Source organism: Anomaloglossus baeobatrachus, chromosome 9, assembly GCF_048569485.1.
Source record: "Anomaloglossus baeobatrachus isolate aAnoBae1 chromosome 9, aAnoBae1.hap1, whole genome shotgun sequence".
NCBI lineage: Eukaryota > Metazoa > Chordata > Amphibia > Anura > Aromobatidae > Anomaloglossus > Anomaloglossus baeobatrachus.
In genome coordinates this window covers 207382569-207407024 of record NC_134361.1, presented here as the reverse complement: position 1 = coordinate 207407024, position 24456 = coordinate 207382569, and the positions used below count along the sequence as shown (strand labels likewise).

The 24456-nt window shown below is 52.9% G+C and overlaps 1 protein-coding gene across 1 annotated transcript in view; it reads right to left on the bottom strand.

The window, feature by feature from the left end:
• Positions 1-783: 783 nt before the first annotated feature.
• The window catches only part of LOC142250708 (complement C5-like), a 61325-nt gene continuing 37652 nt past the window's right edge, over positions 784-24456 (bottom strand). Inside the window, exons 34-40 of the mRNA XM_075322906.1 lie at positions 22549-22623; positions 6372-6477; positions 6176-6262; positions 4737-4826; positions 4384-4467; positions 1919-2057; positions 784-1021 (exon numbers count right to left, since the gene is read on the bottom strand). Of these exons, the coding sequence (XP_075179021.1) occupies positions 880-1021; positions 1919-2057; positions 4384-4467; positions 4737-4826; positions 6176-6262; positions 6372-6477; positions 22549-22623 (723 nt within the window). The 3' untranslated portion in view covers positions 784-879. The remainder of the gene's footprint in view (positions 1022-1918; positions 2058-4383; positions 4468-4736; positions 4827-6175; positions 6263-6371; positions 6478-22548; positions 22624-24456) is intronic.

The window sequence follows — 24456 nt, the reverse complement described above, 5'->3', positions numbered from 1 at the left end:
TTGGATCACATGTTGTGGGAAACCTATCAAAGTTATTCTCTGCCCTTTTTAAGATGCTGGAGCCTGTCTTCCCATGCCGACTATAGCTTTTGCTAAACCAGTCTGTGTGCTGTTGTATCCTAGTCCTGCTGGTGACTGTTTTACTTTGTGTGTGGAGAGTTCTCCGGTTATCTTGTTGTTTCCTCCCTGCTCTTATTTTCCTCCTAAGCTCTTTTTGTCTTATCCCTTTGTGTGTGTGTGTGTGTGTGTGTGTGTGTGTGCTGTGAGGTAGAGTTTTGGTTTCCCCTCTTTGTCTACCTCTTTTGGTATTATCACACCCCTGCTCTGGCCCTCCCCTGGGGTATACTATCAGTGCTGGTCAGGAGCAGGACCAGGAAGGCGGCTCAGACATCCTCACCTTCAGAGGTAACTCTGAGATCAGGGATAGCTAGGGTCCCTTAGCCTGACGGTCAGTCTTAGAGCCCCGGTCCCCTGCTCTCTACTCTCATCATTACACCATCTCTCTAACATACCAGGCTGTAATAACGTGGCTGTCTCCTTATTTTAGGATTTGTCTTCTTTCCCTCTCAGGTCACTGCGCCTCCCTCTGGTTGTGGCTGTGTCGAGTGTTGCAGCTCAGCTCCTGGTTGCTGTCAGTGTAGGGGACGTCATGTGACATGGCGACTGTTACATTGTATCCGTGCCGCTTCCTGGTCACAGGTGATCAGAGGCTGTGGTCAGTGACTGCCTCCGTCCGGCGTCCAGATGCGGCCTCTGCAGAGTAATTTGTCGTACTCGTGGCAATTAATCGGTTTATTATTTAAACAATATTTCTGTGACTATAAAATGCGACAGAAGAAGACTCTGCGGACACACTGTAACGGAGCTACAGCGAGCTGACTATGACGCACAGCCCTCCAGGAGAAAGTTCTCTGAGAATTCGTCCAAGATGGAGAGGAAAGGTCCACAGAACTGGTCCCAGCAGGACGACTTCTCCGGCCACCACTCCACCCACGTGCTGGAGTCCAGGGGATACTCGTACCTGCAGGAAAGAAACGGCAGCACCAATACGCTAATTATGTGACCTGCTACAGCCAATCCGCTGACAGCTGGAGCACTGGTTACGCTGCTCCCGGGCTTACCTCCCCCACTCATCTCAGCGGTGCATTCCGATATATATTCCACCCCCGCCGAATGTTCATCCTCGTCGGCACTTACTGATGTTATGTTATACTCTGTGGCTCTTACTGATATTTGTCCCTTCCTCGGTGGCACTCACGGGTGTTCATGCTCGGCAGCGCTTAAGGGTGTTCATCCTCCCCCTTGGCGGCCCTTACTGATGTTCGTCCTCGTCGTCGGCACTTACTGATATTCATACTTGGCTGCACTCACTGATGTTCATCCTCCCCCTCGGCGTCACTGAATGATGTTCATCCTCCCCAACGGCGACGCTTACTGAAGTTTGTCCTCCCCCCCCCCCTCAGCGGCACTTATAGATGTTCATGCTCCGTAGCGCTTACTGATGTTCATGCTCGGCAGCACTGACGGATGTCCATGCTTGGCGGCACTTACTGATGTCCGTCCTCCCTTTCGGCAGCACTTACGGACGTTCATGCTCGGGGGTGCTTACTGATGTTTGTCCTCCCTCCCCCTCCCTGGCGGCACTTGCGGATGTTCATGCTCGACGGCACTTACTGATGTGTGTCCTAACCGCCCCCCCCGCCTCGATGTTTGTCCTCGGCGGCGCTTACTCATGTTATTCCTCCCCCCTTCCCCGGCGGCACTTGTGGATGTTCATGCTCGGCGGCGCTTACTGATGTTTGTTCTCCCCCCTCAGCGGCACTTACTTAGGTTTGTCCTCCCCCCTTCAGCAGCTCTTGTGGATGTTCATGCTCGGAGGCGCTTACTGATGTTTGTCCTCCCCCTCGGAGGCACTTACTGATATTCCCGCTCCCCGCGGATCTGCAGTCCGTCCTTCCCCATGATCAGATACTGTTCTCCGGTCTGCAGGGTGAACGTGTTGCACGTCGTCTTCTTGATGAGCCGGACTTGTTTATTGAGCTTCACTGAGGCAGACCCTGAGGACGGAAGAGGAGGCGCAGGGTGAGTGTTGGGCACAGACGGGAGAGGAGGCGCAGGGTGAGCGCCGGGCACAGACGGGAGAGGAGGCGCAGGGTGAGCGCCGGGCACAGACGGGAGAGGAGGCGCAGGGTGAGCGCCGGGCACAGACTGGAGAGGAGGCGCAGGGTGAGCGCTGGGCACAGATTGGAGAGGAGGCTCAGGGTGAGCGCCGGGCACAGACTGGAGAGGAGGCGCAGGGTGAGCGCGGGGCACAGACGGCAGAGGAGGCACAGGGTGAGCGCGGGGCACAGACTGGAGAGGGGGCGCAGGGTGAGCATCGGGCACAGACAGGAGAGGAGGCGCAGGGTGAGCGCCGGGCACAGAAGGGAGAGAAGGTGCAGGGTGAGTGTTGGGTACAGACGGTAGAGAAGGCGCAGGGTGAACGCAGGGCACAGATGGGAGAGGAGGCGCAGGGTGAGCGCCGGGCACAGACAGGAGAGAAGGTGCAGGGTGAACGCAGGGCACAGATGGGAGAGGAGGAGCAGGGTGAGCGCGGGGCACAGACTGGAGAGGAGTCGCAGGGTGAGCGCCGGGCACAGACGGGAGAGGAGTCGCAGGGTGAGCGCCGGGCACAGACGGGATTGGAGGTGCAGGGTGAGCGACGGGCACAGACGGGATTGGAGGTGCAGGGTGAGCGCCGGGCACAGACAGGAAAGGAGGTGCAGGGTGAGTGTTGAGTACAGACGGTAGAGAAGGCGCAGGGTGAGCGCAGGGCACAGATGGGAGAGGAGGCGCAGGGTGAGCATCGGGCACAGACAGGAGAGGAGGTGCAGGGTGAGTGTTGGGTACAGACGGTAGAGAAGGCGCAGGGTGAGCGCAGGGCACAGACAGGAGAGGAGGCGCAGGGTGAGCGCGGGGCACAGACGGCAGAGGAGGCACAGGGTGAGCGCGGGGCACAGACGGCAGAGGAGGCACAGGGTGAGCGCGGGGCACAGACTGGAGAGGGGGCGCAGGGTGAGCATCGGGCACAGACAGGAGAGGAGGCGCAGGGTGAGCGCCGGGCACAGAAGGGAGAGGAGGTGCAGGGTGAGTGTTGGGTACAGACGGTAGAGAAGGCGCAGGGTGAACGCAGGGCACAGATGGGAGAGGAGGCGCAGGGTGAGCGCCGGGCACAGACGGGAGAGAAGGTGCAGGGTGAACGCATGGCACAGATGGGAGAGGAGGAGCAGGGAGAGCGCGGGGCACAGACTGGAGAGGAGTCGCAGGGTGAGCGCCGGGCACAGACGGGAGAGAAGGTGCAGGGTGAGCGCCGGGCACAGACGGGATTGGAGGTGCAGGGTGAGCGCCGGGCACAGACGGGAGAGGAGGCGCAGGGTGAGCGCCGGGCACAGACGGGAGAGGAGGCGCAGGGTGAGCGCCGGGCACAGACGGGAGAGGAGGCGCAGGGTGAGCGCCGGGCACAGACGGGAGAGGAGGCGCAGGGTGAGCGCGGGGCACAGACGGCAGAGGAGGCGCAGGGTGAGCGCGGGGCACAGACTGGAGAGGGGGCGCAGGGTGAGCATCGGGCACAGACAGGAGAGGAGGCGCAGGGTGAGCGCCGGGCACAGAAGGGAGAGGAGGTGCAGGGTGAGTGTTGGGTACAGACGGTAGAGAAGGCGCAGGGTGAACGCAGGGCACAGATGGGAGAGGAGGCGCAGGGTGAGCGCCGGGCACAGACGGGAGAGAAGGTGCAGGGTGAACGCAGGGCACAGATGGGAGAGGAGGAGCAGGGTGAGCGCGGGGCACAGACTGGAGAGGAGTCGCAGGGTGAGCGCCGGGCACAGACGGGAGAGAAGGTGCAGGGTGAGTGTTGGGCACAGATGGGAGAGAAGGTGCAGGGTGAGCGCCGGGCACAGACGGGATTGGAGGTGCAGGGTGAGCGCCGGGCACAGACAGGAGAGGAGGTGCAGGGTGAGTGTTGGGTACAGACGGTAGAGAAGGCGCAGGGTGAGCGCAGGGCACAGACAGGAGAGGAGGCGCAGGGTGAACGCAGGGCACAGATGGGAGAGGAGGCGCAGGGTGAGCGCCGGGCACAGACGGGAGAGGAGGCGCAGGGTGAGCGCCGGGCACAGACGGGAGAGGAGGTGCAGGGTGAGCGCCGGGCACAGACGGGATTGGAGGTGCAGGGTGAGCGCCGGGCACAGACGGGATTGGAGGTGCAGGGTGAGCGCCGGGCACAGACGGGAGAGAAGGCACAGGGTGAGCGCCGGGCACAGACGGGATTGGAGGTGCAGGGTGAGCGCCGGGCACAGACGGGAGAGGAGGCGCACAGATGCCATTTCTATCGCCACCTCCTGGATTTACCTGCATTGAATATATCCACTATGGTCACCGTGTATTTCAGGAACTCCCCCTCTTCTTCGTACGAGATGACTTTCACTTTATACGCTGAGTAAGGTGACAACAAAACAGAGTGACTGAAAAGCCAGAGTAACAGCTGAGGGTTTGTTGCAATGTATCGGTGTAAATTAGAGCCATCAGCCTGGCGTCTAGTGGGGAGAGCTCAGTGTTGTCTACACTGACACACTGTAACAACCCTTCAGGTGTATTCAGGTCAGTGCTTACTGTCCACCTTTGTGTTTCTTTGCTCTGGTCCCTGTCATTCAGCGCACCCCTCCCCCACATAGGGAGCACATACATACTAGCGGCCTCCTCACCATATGTCATGTCCCGCTTGCAGGCAGCATCCTTCCGCTGATCCACCGTCGTAGTCGTATCCAGTCTGTTTTTCGGTTTGGGGCATTCGCCTGAGGACAAAAACATAATTACTATTGTTATGGATGCACAGTAGTGGTGAGTGCTAAGGGGCGACATCTGTGGAGAGTGCTGCACCGGAGTAAGGAGACTTGTAGGCCGTGCAATGCTCCTCTGGGAAATTACATGTGCAAATAAGAACTCTAGAGCCATTTCTGAGGGGGTAACAAATAACAATCCTCAGACATTGCGAAACATTGTCAACAATCACTGAAGTGTGCAATGCCGAGACGTCGCTAAGGACAGGCCAGAATTGGTGCAGAGCCCGATGCCGAGACGTCGCTGAGGACTGGCTACAATTGGTGCAGAGCTCGATGCTGAGACGTCGCTGAGGACTGGCTACAATTGGTGCAGAGCTCGATGCTGAGACGTCGCTGAGGATTGTCCATGATTGGTGCAGCGCGCGATGCCGACACGTTGGTGAGGATTATCCATAATTGGTGCAAAGCAAGATGCTGATACGTTACTGAGGATTGTCCACTATTGGTTCAGAGTGCGATGCTGAGACGTCGCTGAGCATTGTCCACAATTGGTGCAGAGGGCGATGCTGAAATGTCGCTGAGGATCGTCCACAATTGGTGCAGAGGGCGATCCTGAGACGTTGCTGAGCATTGTCCACAATTGGTGCAGAGGGCGATCCTGAGACGTTGCTGAGCAATGTCCACATTTGGTGTAGTGATGAATGCCGACACATTGCTGAGGATTTTCCACGATTGGTGCAGAGTGTGATGCTGAGACGTCGCTGAGGACCGTCCACAATTAGTGCAGAGTGCGATGCTGAGATGTCGCTGAGGACCGTCCACAATTGGTGCAGAGGGCGATGCTGAGACGTCGCTGAGGACCGTCCACAATTGGTGCAGAGGGCGATGCTGAGACGTCGCTGAGGACCGTCCACAATTAGTGCAGAGCGCGATGCTGAGACGTCGCTGAGGACCGTCCACAATTGGTGTAGAGGGCGATGCTGAGATGTCGCTGAGGACCGTCCACAATTGGTGCAGAGGGCGATGCTGAGACGTCGCTGAGGACCGTCCACAATTGGTGCAGAGGGCGATGCTGAGACGTCGCTGAGGACCGTCCACAATTGGTGCAGAGCGCGATGCTGAGACATCACTGAGGATCGTCCACAATTAGTGCAGAGCGCGATGCTGAGACGTCGCTGAGGATCGTCCACGATCGGTGCAGAGCGCGATGCTGCATGACACGGAGCTTTTTATGTTTGATGTTTTGGCACTGCAGTTGCCTGAAGAGAAGACCCTTGGTTTTGGACAGCGCTGCAGCACCCCTGTGTCAGGATTATGGAGTGCACTGTGTGTGGTGCAGCTTTTGATGGTGGCTCGTTTACCTGCGATACACTTGCAGGCATCTCCGATGCAGACTCTCTGCAGGGTGTCGTCCAGGTGGGGGTTGTAGAATATGGTGCACTCATGTTCTGTAGGGGAAGACAAGACTATTATTAATGGTGGTGGTGGTGGTGGGCAATATTTCTGCATTACACAGAGCTAGACGGTATAAGGAGCAGCCGCAGAGTGAGAACTCACCTGGAGCGTGAAACTCGTAGACCTTGAATATCCCGGGGCTCCGAGAAGACGTCTTAAATATGTTCCTGACATATAATGGAGCGCAGGTGTAATCATCAGAAGAGATCTGCAGCAAGAAGCAGAGTCAGAACGCAGCCGGTCACTGTTCTACAAAACCGCAGCCGGTCACTGGTCTACAAAACCGCAGCCGGTCACTGGTCTACAAAACCGCAGCTGGTCACTGGTCTACAAAACCGCAGCCGGTCACTGGTCTACAAAACCGCAGCCGGTCAGTGGTCTACAAAACCGCAGCCGGTCACTGGTCTACAAAACCGCAGCCGGTCACTGGTCTACAAAACCGCAGCCGGTCACTGTTCTACAAAACCGCAGCCGGTCACTGTTCTACAAAACCGCAGCCGGTCACTGGTCTACAAAACCGCAGCCGGTCAGTGGTCTACAAAACCGCAGCCGGTCACTGGTCTACAAAACCGCAGCCGGTCACTGGTCTACAAAGTGCTCCGGATACCAAAACAGTTCAACGCAACTCATTTTGTGGCGCTGGAAACGAATATGACATCCTCTATGTAGTCTATTGAGGCATCAGTATTTTATCATCTTAGTGTGATCAGTCAAAAGACTCCAAGACAACGATGATGTATCCTAATTACCTACTTCTATAAATGCTCTCTGTGTAAGGCCCCCTTCACACGCACGTGTCTCCGGTACGTGGTAGGCCCGTTCCTGCACATACCGGAGACACTGGCACACGTAGACCCATTAAAATCAATGGGTCTGCGCACACGTGCGTCTTTTACCATGGAACGTGTGTACGTGTGGAGCATACGCATGTCCGTGTTCCACACGTAGACGTGTCCACGTTTTCTCCGGCATCATGGGTGTCACGCGGCCCGCATACGGACCACACGGATGTAGTGTGGATGCGGTCCCGTGTGACACGCGCCGGAGAAAACTCACGTGTTAGAGAAAAAAAATAACAAATCTTTACTCCCCTTCTCCAGCCCTCCTGTCGCTTGCTGCCGACCGCCGCTCATTATGCTCATTGAATATTCACTTCACTGCGGCCGGAAGCAGCAGCAGCGGGGAGTCGGCAGGGCTGGAGACTGAAGTTCAGCACCACGGACAGCGACGCCAGGGACAGGTCAGTTGAAAGTTCTCATTCTCCGTGTGTTATCACGGATAACACACGGAGAACACACGTAGTGCCATAAACATGGCTCACGGAGGGGAAAACGCATCTTTGACACGTCCGTGAAACACGTGCGTGATTTTCACGGACGTGTGAAGGGGGCCTAAGGTGTATAGTTTTAGGATTTCTTAGCATATTGATGTTTCTATGTTTTGACTCGTTGTTGCATTAAGAAAGTGGATTTTTTTTTTTTGCTACATGTGGGGAGAAGTCCCTACACGTAGCCCCCCTTGGGGAAGGAGTTGCAAGGAAGACGTGGACTTTACAGTATCCAAACCTTCCATCTGCAATACTCTCAGTAGCACATACAGAAGAACTGCCGGCTCCAAAAACACCAGAAACATTTTTAGTTGAGCCAAGTGAGGAAAACGAGGACACCTCTAATGACCCAGACGTCAGCAACCTCACCTGCACCTCTTCACCTTATAAGACAAAGTGACCCGAACCATCTTGTTAGAGATTTGGATCGGCCCGATATCGCTAGCATGCGACCCACCCCCATCGTTTGTGCGAAACGGTCATATCGCTGCCCGGCGCGCACGAAATCTGGCACCCCCGTCACACATACTTACCTGCATAGCGACGTCGCTGTGACCGGCGTACCGCCTCCTTTCTAAGGGGGCGGTCCGTTCAGCGTCACAGCGACGTCACTAAGTGGCCGCCCAATGAAAGCGGAGGGGCGGAGATGAGCGGGACGTAACATCCCGCCCACCTCCTTCCTTCCGCATTGTGGCCGGAGGCAGGTAAGGAGATGTTCCTCGTTCCTGCGGCGTCACATGTAGCGATGTGCACTGCCGCAGGAACGAGGAACGACTTCGCCCCTGCGACAGCAGCGATAACTGGCAGCGGACCCCCATGTCAACGAGGAGCGATTTTGGACGTTTTTGCAACGATCCAAAATCGCTCCTAGGAGTCACACGCTACGACATCGCTACAGCGGCCGGATGTGCGTCACAAAATCCGTGACCCCAACGAGATCGCTGTAGCGAAATCGTAGCGTGTAAAGCCCGCTTAAGGCTGCGCTCTTAGGTCCCGGCTACATCAGTGGAATCTCCTCCCTGGCGATTTTCGGGTTTGTTTGCCCCGCAACCGTGATAAAGATTTTGTCCAATACTTTTTCATGGAGGGCGATTTTGTGGCAACAACATAAACCGTTTAATGGAAGCTCTGAAGATAAGTCCTAATCCAGAGGAATATAGGCTCTTCATCGAATCGTCCAAAAAAAGCCTACAATCCGTTTTGCTGCATGTGCTTCATTCAATTCCAGTGAATTGCGCCGTCCACATGAAAGAAACTTATGACAACATGAAACAGCTGCTATGGGGCCTGAACTATGACCAACATTTGTGGCCCCTCAGTGGTGACTTAAAGGTGCTCGCACTCATACTTGGTCTCCAAGGTGGATACATAATGTAAAATGCTGCTGCTTTCTGTGGGAGTGGGAAAGTCGTGCAGGAGAAGATCACTACAATAAGAGATCGGCCTCCCCGACATTCAACCAGGGAGTAACAATGTCCGACATCTGGCTTTTGTGACCTAAAGAAGATTGAGTTATCACCATTGCACATCAAGTTGGGCCTAATGAAGAACTTTGAGAATGTTTTTGCATTTGTATCTATTGTCTTTCTAGTGATTAATTAGTGATTTCACCCAGCTCCGGCTTGGTCATGTCAGGGGTTAACTCCTTTCTGCCTAAAGGCCGCTTTATACGCTGCGATATCGTGACCGATATCGCTAGCGTGGGTACCCGCCCCCATCGGTTGTGCGACACGGGCAAATCGCTGCCCGTGGCGCACAACATCGCTTACACCCGTCACATTACTTACTGCTCTGCGACGTCGCTGTGACCGGCGAAACGCCTCCTTTCTAAGGGGGCGGTTCGTTCAGCGTCACAGCGACGTCACAGCTGCATCACTGAACCGCCGCCCAATAGAAGCGGAGGGGCGGAGATGAGCGGGACGAACATCCCGCCCACCTCCTTCATTATGCATTGCGGGCGGGACGCAGGTAAGGAGAGGTTCCTGCGGTGTCACACGTACCGATGTGTGCTGCCGCAGGAACGACGAACAACTTCGTTACTGCTGCAGCAACGATATTAGAGAATGGACCCCCATGTCACCGATGAGCGATTTTGCACGTTTTTGCAACAATGCAAAATCGCTCATAGGTGTCACACGCAACGGCATCGCTAAAGCGACCGGATGTGCGTCACAAATTGCGTGACCCCAACGAGATCGCTTGAGCGATGTCGCAGCGTGTAAAGCGGCCTTAACTCCGGTTTCCGGGACACTATATCCTGGTGCTGCACCTCCGGTTCAGTGCCAGTGATAGTTTATCTTCTGTAGCATGTATTACTGGCTCTGGGACAATAGTAAGCGCTTAACCCAGTAATTGCTTAAGATTCTGCAGCTGGTTACACAGGCAAAACACCCCAAAAAATTGCCCAGATAAAATTATAAGAAATACATTGGAGATTTTACCATATTGGAAAAAATCTCATGAACCAGCGCTGAATAATAAGACACTAATAAACAGAAAACTATTTTATTACAGAAAATCTAATGCATACTACTAAACAAACATTAGCCACAATAAAACCTCAGTATACAATAGGGCTACACTGTCGTGAAGCCCCGGCCGGTGGCGGTCACGATATATAGCAGATCCTTGAGGAAGGGGACCGGTGACGCCCCCGAAACGCGCGTCGGATTTGGACTTTGCTCAGTTCTTGACTATGAAGTGGACGTAACTGTCTCTTCCTTCTATCCACTACGGGATCTGTTCTCTTGGCGGGCTAACGCCCAAAACAAGCCTTTAGCTAAGTCTGCAGTCTTGGACTGTCTTCTGTGTAAATCCAGCAGACTTTCATCTGGCACTCGGGTGTCTGGACGCAATCCTCTGTGCATCGGGACCCGGCATCAGCTGTTTCTATCAGCTAGGAGGAAAACTTTGTTCCACGCAAGGACCACCTACCACGGTACCCTCCTGATCGGTATCAGCGTCAGGTAATACACACTGGGGATCTGTAACGGGCCCCCAGTGTGCTGGCACATTTACCGTTATATTCCATACTAGGAGCGTGGTTTACCCAGCTCCATTCAGGGATTGTGAGTGCAGCGTGTGAGAATCCAACTAAGCACAGAACATTGTCCTTGTCTTGATGCAGGTATCCCGAAATAGGAGGATTGTTTTCAACCTACCGGTTTTTCCACCTACCGGCTTCTCAGCTTTTACAATCATCCTCTAAAAATATATCTGATATTTTTATTCTCGAACATTTTATTGGTTTAAGCCTCTAGTAGGATTTTTTTGATCTGCTATATATCGTGACCGCCACCGGCCGGGGCTTCACGACAGTGTAGCCCTATTGTATACTGAGGTTTTATTGTGGCTAATGTTTGTTTAGTAGTATGCATTAGATTTTCTGTAATAAAATAGTTTTCTGTTTATTAGTGTCTTATTATTCAGCGCTGGTTCATGAGATTTTTTCCAATATGGTAAAATCTCCAATGTATTTCTTATATTACTGGCTCTGGTGACTTACCTGATCTGTCCTGCTCCGAGCTACCTTTTTCTGACCCGTTCTCTCCTCCGGTCGTCCTTCTTTTCCGGTCCCTGACTACTGTGTACCCTTCCTTGTCTGTCTTATCCCGGTCCGGACCTGTTTGTCCTCCTCTCTCATTTGTACTTGGACTTCCTGACATCTGACCTCTATCCTCGTTCCCAACTTCGGCTCAGTCACTCCCTTCTGTTGATACGTGACTTCCCGTCTTCCGACCCTCGACTATCACCTGACCACGGTTTGATTATCCCTGTGCTACTGACGAGATCTCCTGCTGCTGATCTGGTTTACCAACTACTTTACTCCCCTCTTGTGGTTTGTCTGATAACTGCATTCTGAGGCTACACTGCTTGTAGCTTCAGCGTCTACCTTAGCACAGTGTGACATGAATGAAGCAAAGATATAGGACGGTGTCTTTTATTGGACCTCAGATTCGTCAGCTTCTTTAAGATGAGGAGTTTCTCTGTTTGTTACAGGATAAGGAAAAGGCAGCATGGGAGTATTCACATTAATGGTAACTAATTTTTTGGGAAACTCAAGAGCAGATAACTAGGAAGAGTTGGTGGAAAATCTCCTCAAAAGGTATAAAGGACCCTGGCTGTAACATGTTCTTTAAAGATTAATTTCTTACATTCGCATCTAGACTATTTTCTACCAAATTTGCAAAGCAGCGAGCAACGAGCGCAGTGAGATATTCCATCAAGATATTGCAGCTGTGGAGAAAAGATACCAAGGAAAACGAATCCATCAATGCTAGAGATACTGCTGGACAATGGTATGACATGATCTGATGCAGGAGCACAAGAAACCAGTGTGATGGGGTCCTTCTCCGATATCACACAATCAACAGAGCGAGAGACGAGCAAGCAATCCAAGAATATTTATTTCATGCGATCCAGAATGTCCAACAAATAATCCACCACACGGAGGGTAAAAATAGTCCAGAAATGGCATAAATAACCCGGAGTTCAGTCACAATCCTCCAGCAGTCCTTCTCCAGAGAACTCGGGGTTTATCATAGTCTCTCTGGGGTGCTGGCTGCAGCCTCAGAGTCTCCCTCAGAGGGTCAATCCTTCTCTCTTGTCCTTCCCAGCTAGATGGAACCAGTAAGACTAATCTCCCAGGTAAGCAGAGAGTTTAGGTGGATTCCAGGCCCCCCTCCCCCAGACTTAGGGACAGAAACACTACAGGGGGTGATTACCGACAGACAATACAATGTACACAAAAGCAATACAGAGAATGGACAGTGAACCACACCTAAAATACGAACCTACACAGCATGATACACAACCCCCCATATTCCACCATCACAACCTCTCCCTCCTTAACAAGTGAGTACGCCATGAGGTCTACACAGACCTCTGGCCACCTCACTTAAGTCCATGTTGCTCAGCTGTGGATAGTCCCTTATACAGCAGTGACATTGTAAAGACAAGTGTGGTGCCCTGGACAAGCCAGGTCATCACAGGTACTACACCAACACACCCTACACCCCAGCTAGGCACACCGAAGCCAAACACATCCTTGTTGCCTTCCTCCAGGGGCTGATGTCCACACCAGGGGGTGGGCCAGGCGGTTGGTCCCGCCCACCGAGGAGTTCACAGTCCTGGAGGCGGGAAAAGTTTCAGTTTAGTTGGAGAGAGTGAAGTGGTAGCAGAGGAGACTGACCGTGTCCGGGTGCGTGGTCCGGGCACTCAGCAAGGTTGGCAGACGGTGGTGACCGTCTGCAGGAGAGGCTGATTGGAGTGAACCGTACGGACCGGAGACGGGCGGTGGCCCGCCGGTACCGGATCGGGGAGTGAAGAGAAGCCAGCACCATCCGGCAGGGCCTACGGACCCCGACCAGGCTAGGAGTCGCCGTAAAACCGGTCAAATCCGTTAGTGAAGGGAACCTCCGGGGTTTCCCAGCAGCCAAGACCCGATTGAAGGCAACAGCTCACACCGTAGAGGGAAACACAGTCACCGCCAAGGCTACAGTTCCCAGGGCCAGAGCCTGCGGGCAAAAGGGGCTCTCTCAGCATCCACCCAAGCTGGGGAGCGGGTTACCGGTGGGAAGCCATTGGAACCGTAAACACAACACAGGTGCAGGGAAAGGCAGTCACCATCAACCTACCGGGAGGAGAACAACCGCAGCCGCCTGTGGGACCCGTCCATCCAGCTGTTTGTTTGACCAGAGACTCTGTGTGAATTACTGGCTGAGTGAGTACCACCGTGCCTTGCGGCACAGCGCTGCCCCCCGCGACCCTGCACCTCACCAGGCCCCGTAACCCGCCTGTCATCATCCCTCACCCCTCACTGGGCCCCGGGACAACCAATCCCCCTACCCACGGAGGGGAGAACCAACATCCACGCTGCTCCCTGTCATCGCTCCCGGGATCCCCGTACAGAGCAGCGGTGGTGTCACAACTTCACCACAACCGTGGGTGGCGTCACGGACAATATCCCCAAACCACACACCAACCCCCCTTTCACTCACGGGCGAGGAACGCCGCTCGAGTCCCCGGGATCCGGCCCACCGCTCGAGCCACCACCGAGCAGCAGTAGCCGGACCCGAGCAGTGGGTGAGCGCAGCGTCCCCTCCTCCGCCCGCGACACAAGCTTCCCTTGGTGTCCTCCTTCACTCAAACTGTGCTTTCTGCACCCACAAATTGGCACTGTAACTCCCCAATGTCATTTTCCAGGAGGATATTGGCAGGCAGTCCTCCCATAACTCCAATCCAGCACAGTTTTTCTCCATAACCATAATCCAAACGCACAGAAGCTCACAGTATATATTTGCGAGTCCCTCCCGCCAGGACAATGGGGATTCCAGGGCCCTGGTGAATTGCCTCGGTCGAACTACACGAGAGTCAGCGATAGTAAGGAAGGTCCCTGTGTCTCTAAATCCCGACACTTTGTATCCATCGATTAAGACATCCTGCAGGTGGCGTCGCCATTGCCCTGTGTTGCTTGGGGACAAAGACCGGAGGCCATACACTCCCAAAGGTGCATCTATGCTGCAGGGGTCAGAGGTACATTCCAGTGGAGGTGGTGATAGCTCTTCCTCAGGCGGGATGGAGTACACAATATGCACCGGATGAGGTAGAGGTGCATGGGGCTCCCTCCGAGTGCTTGCTTGCAGGACAACCCGATTGCAGGTGCCCAGGTTGCCCACACCCATAGCATCTTTTCTGTATCGTACTGCTTTCCATTTGCATGCTGGAAAAGGCATTGGGAGAACTTGGAGACAAAGGCCGGAGGCCATACACTCCCAAAGGGGCATCTGTGGGGCAGTGGTCAGCGGTACACTCCAGTGGAGGTGGTGGTAACTCTTCCTCAGGCGGGATGGAGTGCACAAAATGTACCGGACGAGATGGAGGTGTGTGGGGGTCCCCCCGAGTCCTTGCAGGACAACTCAATTGCAGATGCCCAGGTTGCCCGCACCCATAACATCTCCTCTCTGTGTTTCCCCCAGGGCGTGGTCGGAACTGTTAGAGCCCAGGATTGTGAGCAGTGGTTGTCATTGGCCTGTGGTTGGTTGGAGGGGCAGATATAACCTGAGGGGACTGGTGTGCAGGAACAGGCTGTGGCTTATTGTCCAGAAGCCTCCTCCATTGTGGTCGGATAGTAAGGGCCTCATCAGCCAGGGCTGCAGCTCTATCCAAGGTGTGCGGCGTGCGCTCTCTGACCCATTCCCGTATTTGTGAGGGACACTTGTAAAGAAATTGTTCTATAAGAAATATCTGTATAACGTCTTCCGCTTCCAGCCATCTCCGACATGCCTGGGACATCTTATGGGCATACATCCTAAATGATCCCCCTGTGGTGCCTGGGAGGTCTCGGGACTGTCCCCTATGTGATTCTGGGGTGATAGCATGGTAATCCAGGATAGTCTGCTTTACAATGTTATAATCCCGATTCCGCTGAGAGTCAATGGTGCGATAAGCCTCTGCCAGGCTTCCGTTTAGGAGTCCCACTAACAAATGCATCCAGCCAGAGTGGGGAACCTCCATCACCGCACACTGCTGCTCAAAGTCCTTGAAGAACCCTTCCACATCTCCGGAAGCCTCATCAAATGGCTTGAAGTACGCCCAGGTGATCCGTACAGGCTCCCGGATCGCTGGGTTTACACTAAAACTCGTATTACTCCCTCTGCCGGACTCCATTGCTTCTTGTCTCCACTGTGCTCGGCGAGCAGCCTCCTCCTTATACTGCTGAGATACACCTGGGCCCAGAGCTGCCATCTCTTCTTCGAACCATACCACCCACTGGCTTTTTGGGGCAGGGATCCTTGTCTCCAGCGTTTGTCCATTAGACATCTGGGAGGAGGTGGACTGGCTCGCACCCACCAGTAGATCAATTAAGGCTTCTTTAGTCAGTCACTGGTAGTGCAGGCCCAGATCTCTGGCTCTCTCCTGTAGACTGGATGCAGTCCAGTTTCTGTACTCACTCTTTGGGTGGTTCTCCATTAGGCTGTGCTCTGTTGATCCCACCGCTGCCACCAGTTGTGACGGGGTCCTTCTCTGATATCACACAATCAACAGAGAGAGAGACGAGCAAGCAATCCAAGAATATTTACTTCATGCAATCCAGAATGTCCATCAAATAAGCCGCCACACGGAGGGTAAAAATAGTCCAGAAATGGCCTAATGTCCCGGAGTTCAGTCACAATCATCCAGCAGTCCTTCTCCAGGGAAATCGAAGTTTCTCACAGTTTCTCTGGGGTGCTGGCCGCAGCCTCAGCGTCTCCCTCAGAGGGTCAATCCTTCTCTCTTGTCCTTGCCAGCCAGAATGAACCAGAAAGACTAATCTCCCAGGTAAAGCAGAGAGTTTAGGTGGATCCCAGGCTCCCCTCCCCCAGACTTAAGCCCGCTTTACACGCTTCAATATATCTCACAATCCGTCGTTGGGGTCAAGTTGTAAGTGACGCACATCCGGCATCGTTAGTCAGGTATCTGCGTGTGACACCTAAGAGCGATTAGGATTGAACTCAAAACCGTTGATCGCATACACATCACATCTTTGTCTAGAATTGAACGTTTTGTTGCACGAACCTAGTCAATTGTAACGTGTGACATCCCTCATACGATTTTGATGTCTGAGGCTATGTGCGCAGGTGTGCGCTCTGCACCGCAGCTTAAAAAAGGTCCGCTTCAGAGCGCAGCTGAAAAGCTGCGTTCTGAAGCGCCTCACAATGTCTGTCATTCACTAATCTCTGTCAGTCGGTCACTATCTCTGTCCCTCTCTCTCTGTCAATGTCAGTCTATCCCTCTTACCCCCTCTCTCATACTCACCGATCACCGGCGCGGCGCTGCACGGCATTCACACTGCTCCGGCTTTCACTATTTTGAAAAAGCCGGCCGCTCATTAAATAATCTCGTATTCCCTCCTTTCCCCGCCCACCGGCGCCTATGATTGGTTGCAGTGAGACACGCCCCCACGCTGAGTGACAGGTGTCTCACTGCACCCAATCACAGCAGCCGGTGGGCGTGTCTATACTGTGCAGTGAAATAAATAATTAAAAAAAACGGCGTGCGGTCCCCCCCAATTTTAAAACCAGCCAGATAAAGCCATACGGCTTAAGGCTGGTATTCTCAGGATGGGGAGCTCCACGTTAGGGGGAGCCCCCCAGCCTAACAATATCAGTCAGCAGCCGCCCAGAATTGACGCATACATTAGATGCGACAGTTCTGGGACTGTACCCGGCTCTTCCCGATTTGCCCTGGTGCGTTGGCAAATCGGGGTAATAAGGAGTTATTGGCAGCCCATAGCTGCCACTAAATCCTAGATTAATCATGTCAGGCGTATCCCCGAGATACCTTCCATGATTAATCTGTAAGTGACAGTAAATAAACACACACACCCGAAAAATCCTTTATTAGAAATAAAAAACACAAACCTATACCCTGGTTCACCACTTTAATAAGCCCGAAAAAGCCCTCCATGTCCGGCGTAATTCAGGATGCTCCAGCGTCGCTTCCAGCTCTGCTGCATGGAGGTGACCGGAGCTGCAGCAGACACCGCCGCTCCTGTCACCTCCACGCAGCTAATGAAGGGAATAGCGCGATCAGCTGAGCTGTCACTGAGGTTACCCGCTTTCACTGGATACAGCGGTGGCCGCGGGTAACCTCAGTGACAGCTCAGCTGATCGCGCAGCTGTCTTCAGTTGCTGCGTGGAGGTGACAGGAGCGGCGGTGTCTTCTGCAGCTCCGGTCACCTCCATGCAGCACAGCTGGAAGCGACGCTGGAGCATCCTGAATTACGCCGGACATGGAGGGCTTTTCCGGGCTTATTAAAGTGGTGAGCCAGGGTATATGTTTGTGTTTTTTATTTCTAATAAAGGATTTTTCAGGTGTGTGTGTTTATTTACTGTCACTTACAGATTAATCATGGAAGGTATCTCGGGGAGACGCCTGACATGATTAATCTAGGACTTATTGGCAGCTATGGGCTGCCAATAACTCCTTATTACCCCGATTTGCCAACGCACCAGGGCAAATCGGGAAGAGCCGGGTACAGTCCCAGAACTGTCGCATCTAATGTATGCGGCAATTCTGGGCGGCTGCTGACTGATATTGTTAGGCTGGGGGGCTCCCCATAACGTGGAGCTCCCCATCCTGAGAATACCAGCCTTCAGCCGTATGGCTTTATCTGGCTGGTTTTAAAATTGGGGGGGACCGCACGCCGTTTTTTTTAATTATTTAATATTTATTTCACTGCACAGTATAAACACGCCCACCGGCTGCTGTGATTGGGTGCAGTGAGACACCTGTCACTCAGCGTGGGGGCGTGTCTCACTGCAACCAATCATAGGCGCCGGTGGGCGGGGAAAGCAGGGAATACGAGATTGTTTAATGAGCGGCCGGCTTTTTCAAAATAGTGAAAGCCGCTGGAGCAGTGTGAATGCCGTGCAGCGCTGCGCCAGGGATCGGGGATCGGTGAGTATATGAGAGAGGGCTGCTCACCTCAGTTACTCAGGAGTTTAGCGGTCACCGGTGAGCCCTTCACAGGTGACCGCTAATCAGGACACGACACAGACAGAGCCGCAGCATGACAATGAAGTCGGGTGAAGTTAACCCGAGTTCATTCTGATCGTGCGGCTCTGTCTGTGTCTGCTGTCATCTGCCATTCAGCTCTGCTACATGGCTGTCTGTGTCTGCTGTCAGCGGCCATGTAGCAGAGCTGAATGGCAGATGACATAGTAAAAACGCATCCCTACACGTTATACACGCTTGGCAAGTCAATAAATAAAAAAAAAGGGTGCCCAATGCATACGTCACAGAACACATGATCTAAAGGATCGCACACAAAAATGATCAATTTAACATAGACTACTAACGCACGTGTGACAGCAAATGAACGACCTACGTGCGATCTCATAAGATCTCGTATGCAACCTGGGCGTGTCACATCGCAAATGCGATTGTACAACTAATTGCAACGTGTGAAGCAGGCTTTAGGGACAGAAACACTACAGGGGGTGATTAACTACAGACAATAAAATGTACACACAAGCAATACAGAGAATGGACAGTGAACCACGCCTAAAATATGAACCTACACAACATGATACACAACCCCCCATATTCCACCATCACAACCAGCCAAACATAAAAGACCATAAAAAAAGAGTGGTCACTGAATGAGGAGCAAATTCTGTAACCGTTTATAATCTTCATTTATGTTTAGGGACAGTTTGTTTTCCTTTTATTTTAGTTTTTGAAATGTTGCTAAGGGTGGCTTTACATGCTGCGATATCCGGCCTGATATTGCTAGCATGACACCCGTCCCCATCGTTTGTGCGCGACGGGCATATCGCTGCCTGTCGCGCACAAAATCGCGCACCCCCGTAACACATACTTACCTATCCTTCGACGTCGCTGTGACCGGCGAACCGCCTCCTTTCTAAGGGAGCGACCAAAAACCTATATAGCAATTAAAAAACAGCATAAAAGCAACCTCTACTCAAAATATTATGTTTTGCAAAGTGTGCACAGTACCAACATTCCAACCTGTACTTTGAAAAATGAGATTTTTGGCAAAAAATTGTAATTTTTCGAGCTACCTCACCACGTCACGGCAAATCTCTTGAGGCAGTCCTACACCCCATATTGCAGTGCACTTCATTGTTATTTTTCCATCTGTCTTGATTTTTGGCGATTGGTGGCTGTTCACACATTGCCATCTAGCCTTGTCCACAGGCTATATATTCCAAGCAGCATGTGCCTGGGCCTATCCCGCCCACAACCATGAATTAGTCATGGAGACGAGACTGAAATGCGCCAGGTACGTGCTGTGCAGTCCTATTTGTGCATATGTGAGGCCGTTTGGCACACTTTAAATAAAAATATTTTAGTGTAGGACTGCCTCAAGAGATTTGCCGTGACGTGGCGAGGTAACTCGAAAAATTGCAATTTTTTGCCAAAAATCTCATTTTTCAAAGTACAGGTTGGAATGTTGGTACTGTGCACACTTTGCAAAACATAATATTTTGAGCAGAGGTTGCTTTCTAAGGGAGCGATCCGTTTGGCGTCACAGTGACGTCACTAAGCGTCCGCCCAATGTAAGCGGAGGGGCGGAGATGAGCGGGACGTAACATCCCGCCCACCTCCTTCCTTCCGCATTGTGGCCAGAGGCAGGTAAGGAGATGATCCTCGTTCCTGCGGCGTCACACGTAGCGATGTGTGCTGCCGCAGGGACAAGGATCAACGTCGCCCCAGCGACAGCAGCGATAACTGGCAGCGGACCCCCATGTCAACGAGGAGCGATTTTGGACGTTTTTGCAACGATCCAAAATCGCTCCTAGGAGTCACACGCTACGACATCGCTACAGCGGCCGGATGTGCGTCACAAAATCCGTGACCACAACGAGATCGCTGTAGCGAAATCGTAGCGTGTAAAGCCCGCTTAAGTCTCCCCTAAATAAATATCAGAAAATTGGAGTAACAAAATATTCTGCATCTTTATATTTGCAAAAATAATAATGTTTCAAAGTACTGAAACTTGTATGCATTAATTGTAAGTAGCAGTGAAAGGGAAACTCTAATATTATAGAAAGAAGAGACAATTCAGGAGATCAAAATCATTAGGAAATGTCCAATTTCATAACTGAACCTAGGGGGGCATCTGACCATGTAGGGGAATGTACTGTGAGGACATCATACTGTGTGTGTGGGGGGAATGTACTGTGGGGACACCATACTGTCTTTGGGGGGAATGTACTGTGGGGACACCATACTGTGTGTGGGGGGAATGTACTGTGGGGACATCATACTGTGTGTGGGGGGAATGTACTGTGGGGACCTCATACTGTGCGTGAAGGAATGTACTGTGGGGACATCATACTGTGTGTGGGGGAATGTACTGTGAGGACATCATACTGTGTGTGGGGGAATGTACTGTGGGGACACCATACTGTGTGTGGGGAAATGAATTGTGGGGACATCATACTGTGTGTGGGGGGAATGTACTGTGAGGACATTATACAGTGTAGGGGGAATGTACTGTGAGGACATCATACTGTGTGTGGGGGAATGTACTGTGAGGATATCATACTGTGTGTGGGGGAATGTACTGTGGGGACATCATACTGTGTGTGTGGGGAAAGTACTGTGAGGACATCATACTGTGTGTAGGGGAATGTACTGTAAGGTCATCATACTGTGAGTGGGGGAATGTACTGTGGGGACATCATACTGTGTGTGGGGGAATGTACTGTGGAGACATCATACTGTGAGTGGTGGAATGTACTGTGGGGACATCATACTGTGAGTGGGGGAATGTACTGTGGGGACATCATACTGTGTGTGGGGGAATGTACTGTGAGGACATCATACTGTGTGTGGGGGGAATGTACTGTGAGGACATCATACTGTGTGTGAGGGGAATGTACTGTGAGGATATCATACTGTGTGTAGGGGAATGTACTGTAAGGTCATCATACTGTGAGTGGGGGAATGTACTGTGGGGACATCATACTGTGTGTGGGGGAATGTACTGTGGAGACATCATACTGTGAGTGGGGGAATGTACTGTGGGGACATCATACTGTGAGTGGGGGAATGTACTGTGGGGACATCATACTGTGTGTGGGGGAATGTACTGTGAGGACATCATACTGTGTGTGGGGGGAATGTACTGTGAGGACATCATACTGTGTGTGGGGGGAATGTACTGTGAGGACATCATACTGTGTGTGGGGGGAATGTACTGTGGGGACATCATACTGTGTGTGGGGGAATGTACTGTGAGGACATCATACTGTGTGTGGGAGAAATGTCCTGAGGGGACATCATACTGTGTGTGGGGGGAATGTACTGTGAGGACATCATACTGTGTGTGGGGGAATGTACTGTGAGGACATCATACTGTGTGTGGGGGGAATGTACTGTGAGGACATCATACTGTGCGTGAAGGAATATACTGTGGGGACATCATACTGTGTGTGGGGGGAATGTACTGTGAGGACATCATACTGTGTGTGGGGGGAATGTACTGTGAGGACATCATACTGTGTGTGGGGGGAATGTACTGTGAGGACATCATACTGTGTGTGATGGGAATGTACTATGAGGACATCATACTGTGTGTGGGGGGGAATGTACTGTGGGGACATCATACTGTGTGTGGGGGGGAATGTACTGTGGGGACATCATACTGTGTGTGGGGGAATGTACTGTGAGGACATCATACTGTGTGTGGGGGGAATGTACTGTGAGGACATCATACTGTGTGTGGGGGGAATGTACTGTGAGGACATCATACTGTGTGTGGGGGGAATGTACTGTGAGGACATCATACTGTGTATGGGGGGAATGTACTGTGAGGACATCATACTGTGTGTGGGGGAATGTACTGTTGGGACATCATACTGTGTGTGGGGGAATGTACTGTGAGGACATCATACTGTGTGTGGGGGGAATGTACTGTGAGGACATCATACTGTGTGTGGGGGGAATGTACTGTGAGGACATCATACTGTGTGTGGGGAATGTACTGTGGGGACATCATACTGTGTGTGGGGGGAATGTACTGTGGGGACATCATACTGTGTGTGGGGGGAATGTACTGTGAGGACATCATACTGTGTGTGGGGGAATGTACTGTTGGGACATCATACTGTGTGTGGGGGAATGTACTGTTTGGACATCATACTGTGTGTGGGGGAATGTACTGTTGGAACATCATACTGTGTGTGGGGGAATGTACTATGGGGACATTATACTAAGTGGGGGAAATAATGACTTGTTGTACTATGTGGGAATACTAGTGGGCTTCACTAGGAGACTCTTTCTGAGTGGGCGCATATAAAGGCATGGATGATGTTTTGGAAGTGGCTTAGTGTAGAATATATATTGCTCCAGCGTGTTACACAGAATGTGAACGGCATGGAGGCGGAGTCCAGCTGGTTTCAGGGAGGAGTCAGGTCTTTAGCTCAGCAATAGTCTTACCCAATCAAAATATAAGATGACTTTTCCTCCTTCTATGCTGTAGTCTTTGACGGCCTGATCAACTCTGTTCATAAGCTGAAAATGGAGATGAACAATAATTGCTCAGATGACGGTTTTGTCATTTCCCGGCAATCTCTGACCAACCAGTAGTCACTGCTTATCGGTAGTAATCTCAGTACGGCCCCCCCCCCCCCGCCTCTGCCTATTGGTAGTGATCTCAGTACGGCGCCTCCTGCCTCTGCCTATTGGTGGTGATTTCAGTGATACAGTGCTCCCCTCCTCTGCCTGTTTGGTAGTGATCTCAGTATGGCTCCCCCCCGCCTTTCCCTGTTTGGTAGTGATCTCAGTATGACGCCCCCCACCTCTGCCTGTTGGTTGGATCTCACTATGGCTGCTCACCGCCTCTGCCTGTTGGTTGGATCTCAGTATGGCTGCTCCCCGCCTCTGCCTGTTGGTTGGATCTCAGTATGACGCCCCCCACCTCTGCCTGTTGGTTGGATCTCAATATGGCTCCACCCCGCCTCTGCCTGTTGGTTGGATCTCAGTATGGCTCCCCCTGCCTCTTCCTGTTGGTTGGATCTCAATATGGCTCCACCCCGCCTCTGCCTGTTGGTTGGATCTCAATATGGCTGCTCCCCGCCTCTGCCTGTTGGTTGGATCTCAGTGTGGCACCCCCCACCTCTGCCTGTTTGGTAGTGATCTCGGTATGACGCCCCCCGCCTCTGCCTGTTGGTTGGATCTCGGTATGGCTCCCCTCCCGCCTCTGCCTGTTGGTTGGATCTCAGTATAGCTGCCCCCCGCCTCTGCCTGTTGGTTGGATCTCAGTATGGCTCCCCCTGCCTCTTGGTTGGATCTCAGTATGGCTCTCCCCCGCCTCTGCCTGTTGGTTGGATCTCAGTATGGCACCCCCCACCTCTGCCTGTTGGTTGGATATCAGTATAGCTCCCCCCCACCTCTGCCTGTTGGTTGGATCTCAGAAGGGTCCCCCCACGCCCCCCCTCTGCCTGTTGGTTGGATCTCAGTATGGCTCCCCCCCACCTCTGCCTGTTTTTTAGATCTCAGTATGGCGCCCACCTCCTCTGCCTGTTGGTTGGATTTCAGTATGGCGCTCCCCGCCTCTGCCTGTTGGTAGTGATCTCAGTACGGCTCCCCCCCCCCCCTGCGTATTGGTAGTGATCTCAGTACGGCTCCCCCCCGCCTCTGCCTATTGGTAGTGATCTCAGAACGGCGCCTCATGCCTCTGCCCATTGGTAGTGATCTCAGTACGGCTCCCCCCCCTCCTCTGCCTATTGGTAGTGATCTCAGTACGGCTCCCCCCCCCCTCTGCCTATTGGTAGTGATCTCAGTACGGCTCCCCCCCGCCTCTGCCTATTGGTAGTGATCTCAGTACGGCTCCCCCCCGCCTCTGCCTATTGGTGGTGATTTCAGTACGGCTCCCCCCCGCCTCTGCCTATTGGTAGTGATCTCAGTACGGCTCCCCCCCCTCCTCTGCCTGTTTGGTAGGGATCTCAGTATGACGCCCCCCACCTCTGCCTGTTGGTTGGATCTCATTATGGCTCCTCCCCGCCTCTGCCTGTTGGTTGGATGTCAGTATGGCACCCCCCACCTCTGCCTGTTGGTAGCGATCTCAGTATGGTACCCCCCACCTCTCCCTGTTGGTTGGATTTCAGTATGGCTCCCCCCCCCCCCGCCTCTGCTTGTTGGTTGGATCTCAGTATGGCTCCCCCCCGCCTTTGCCTGTTGTGCCTGTTGGATAGATCTCAGTATGGCGCCCCCCGCCTCTGCCTGTTGGTTGGATCTCAGTATGGCTCCCCCCCGCCTCTGCCTGTTGGTTGGATCTCAGTATGGCACCCCCCGGCTCTTCATGTTGGTTCGATCTTAGAATGGCGCCACCCACCTCTGCCTGTT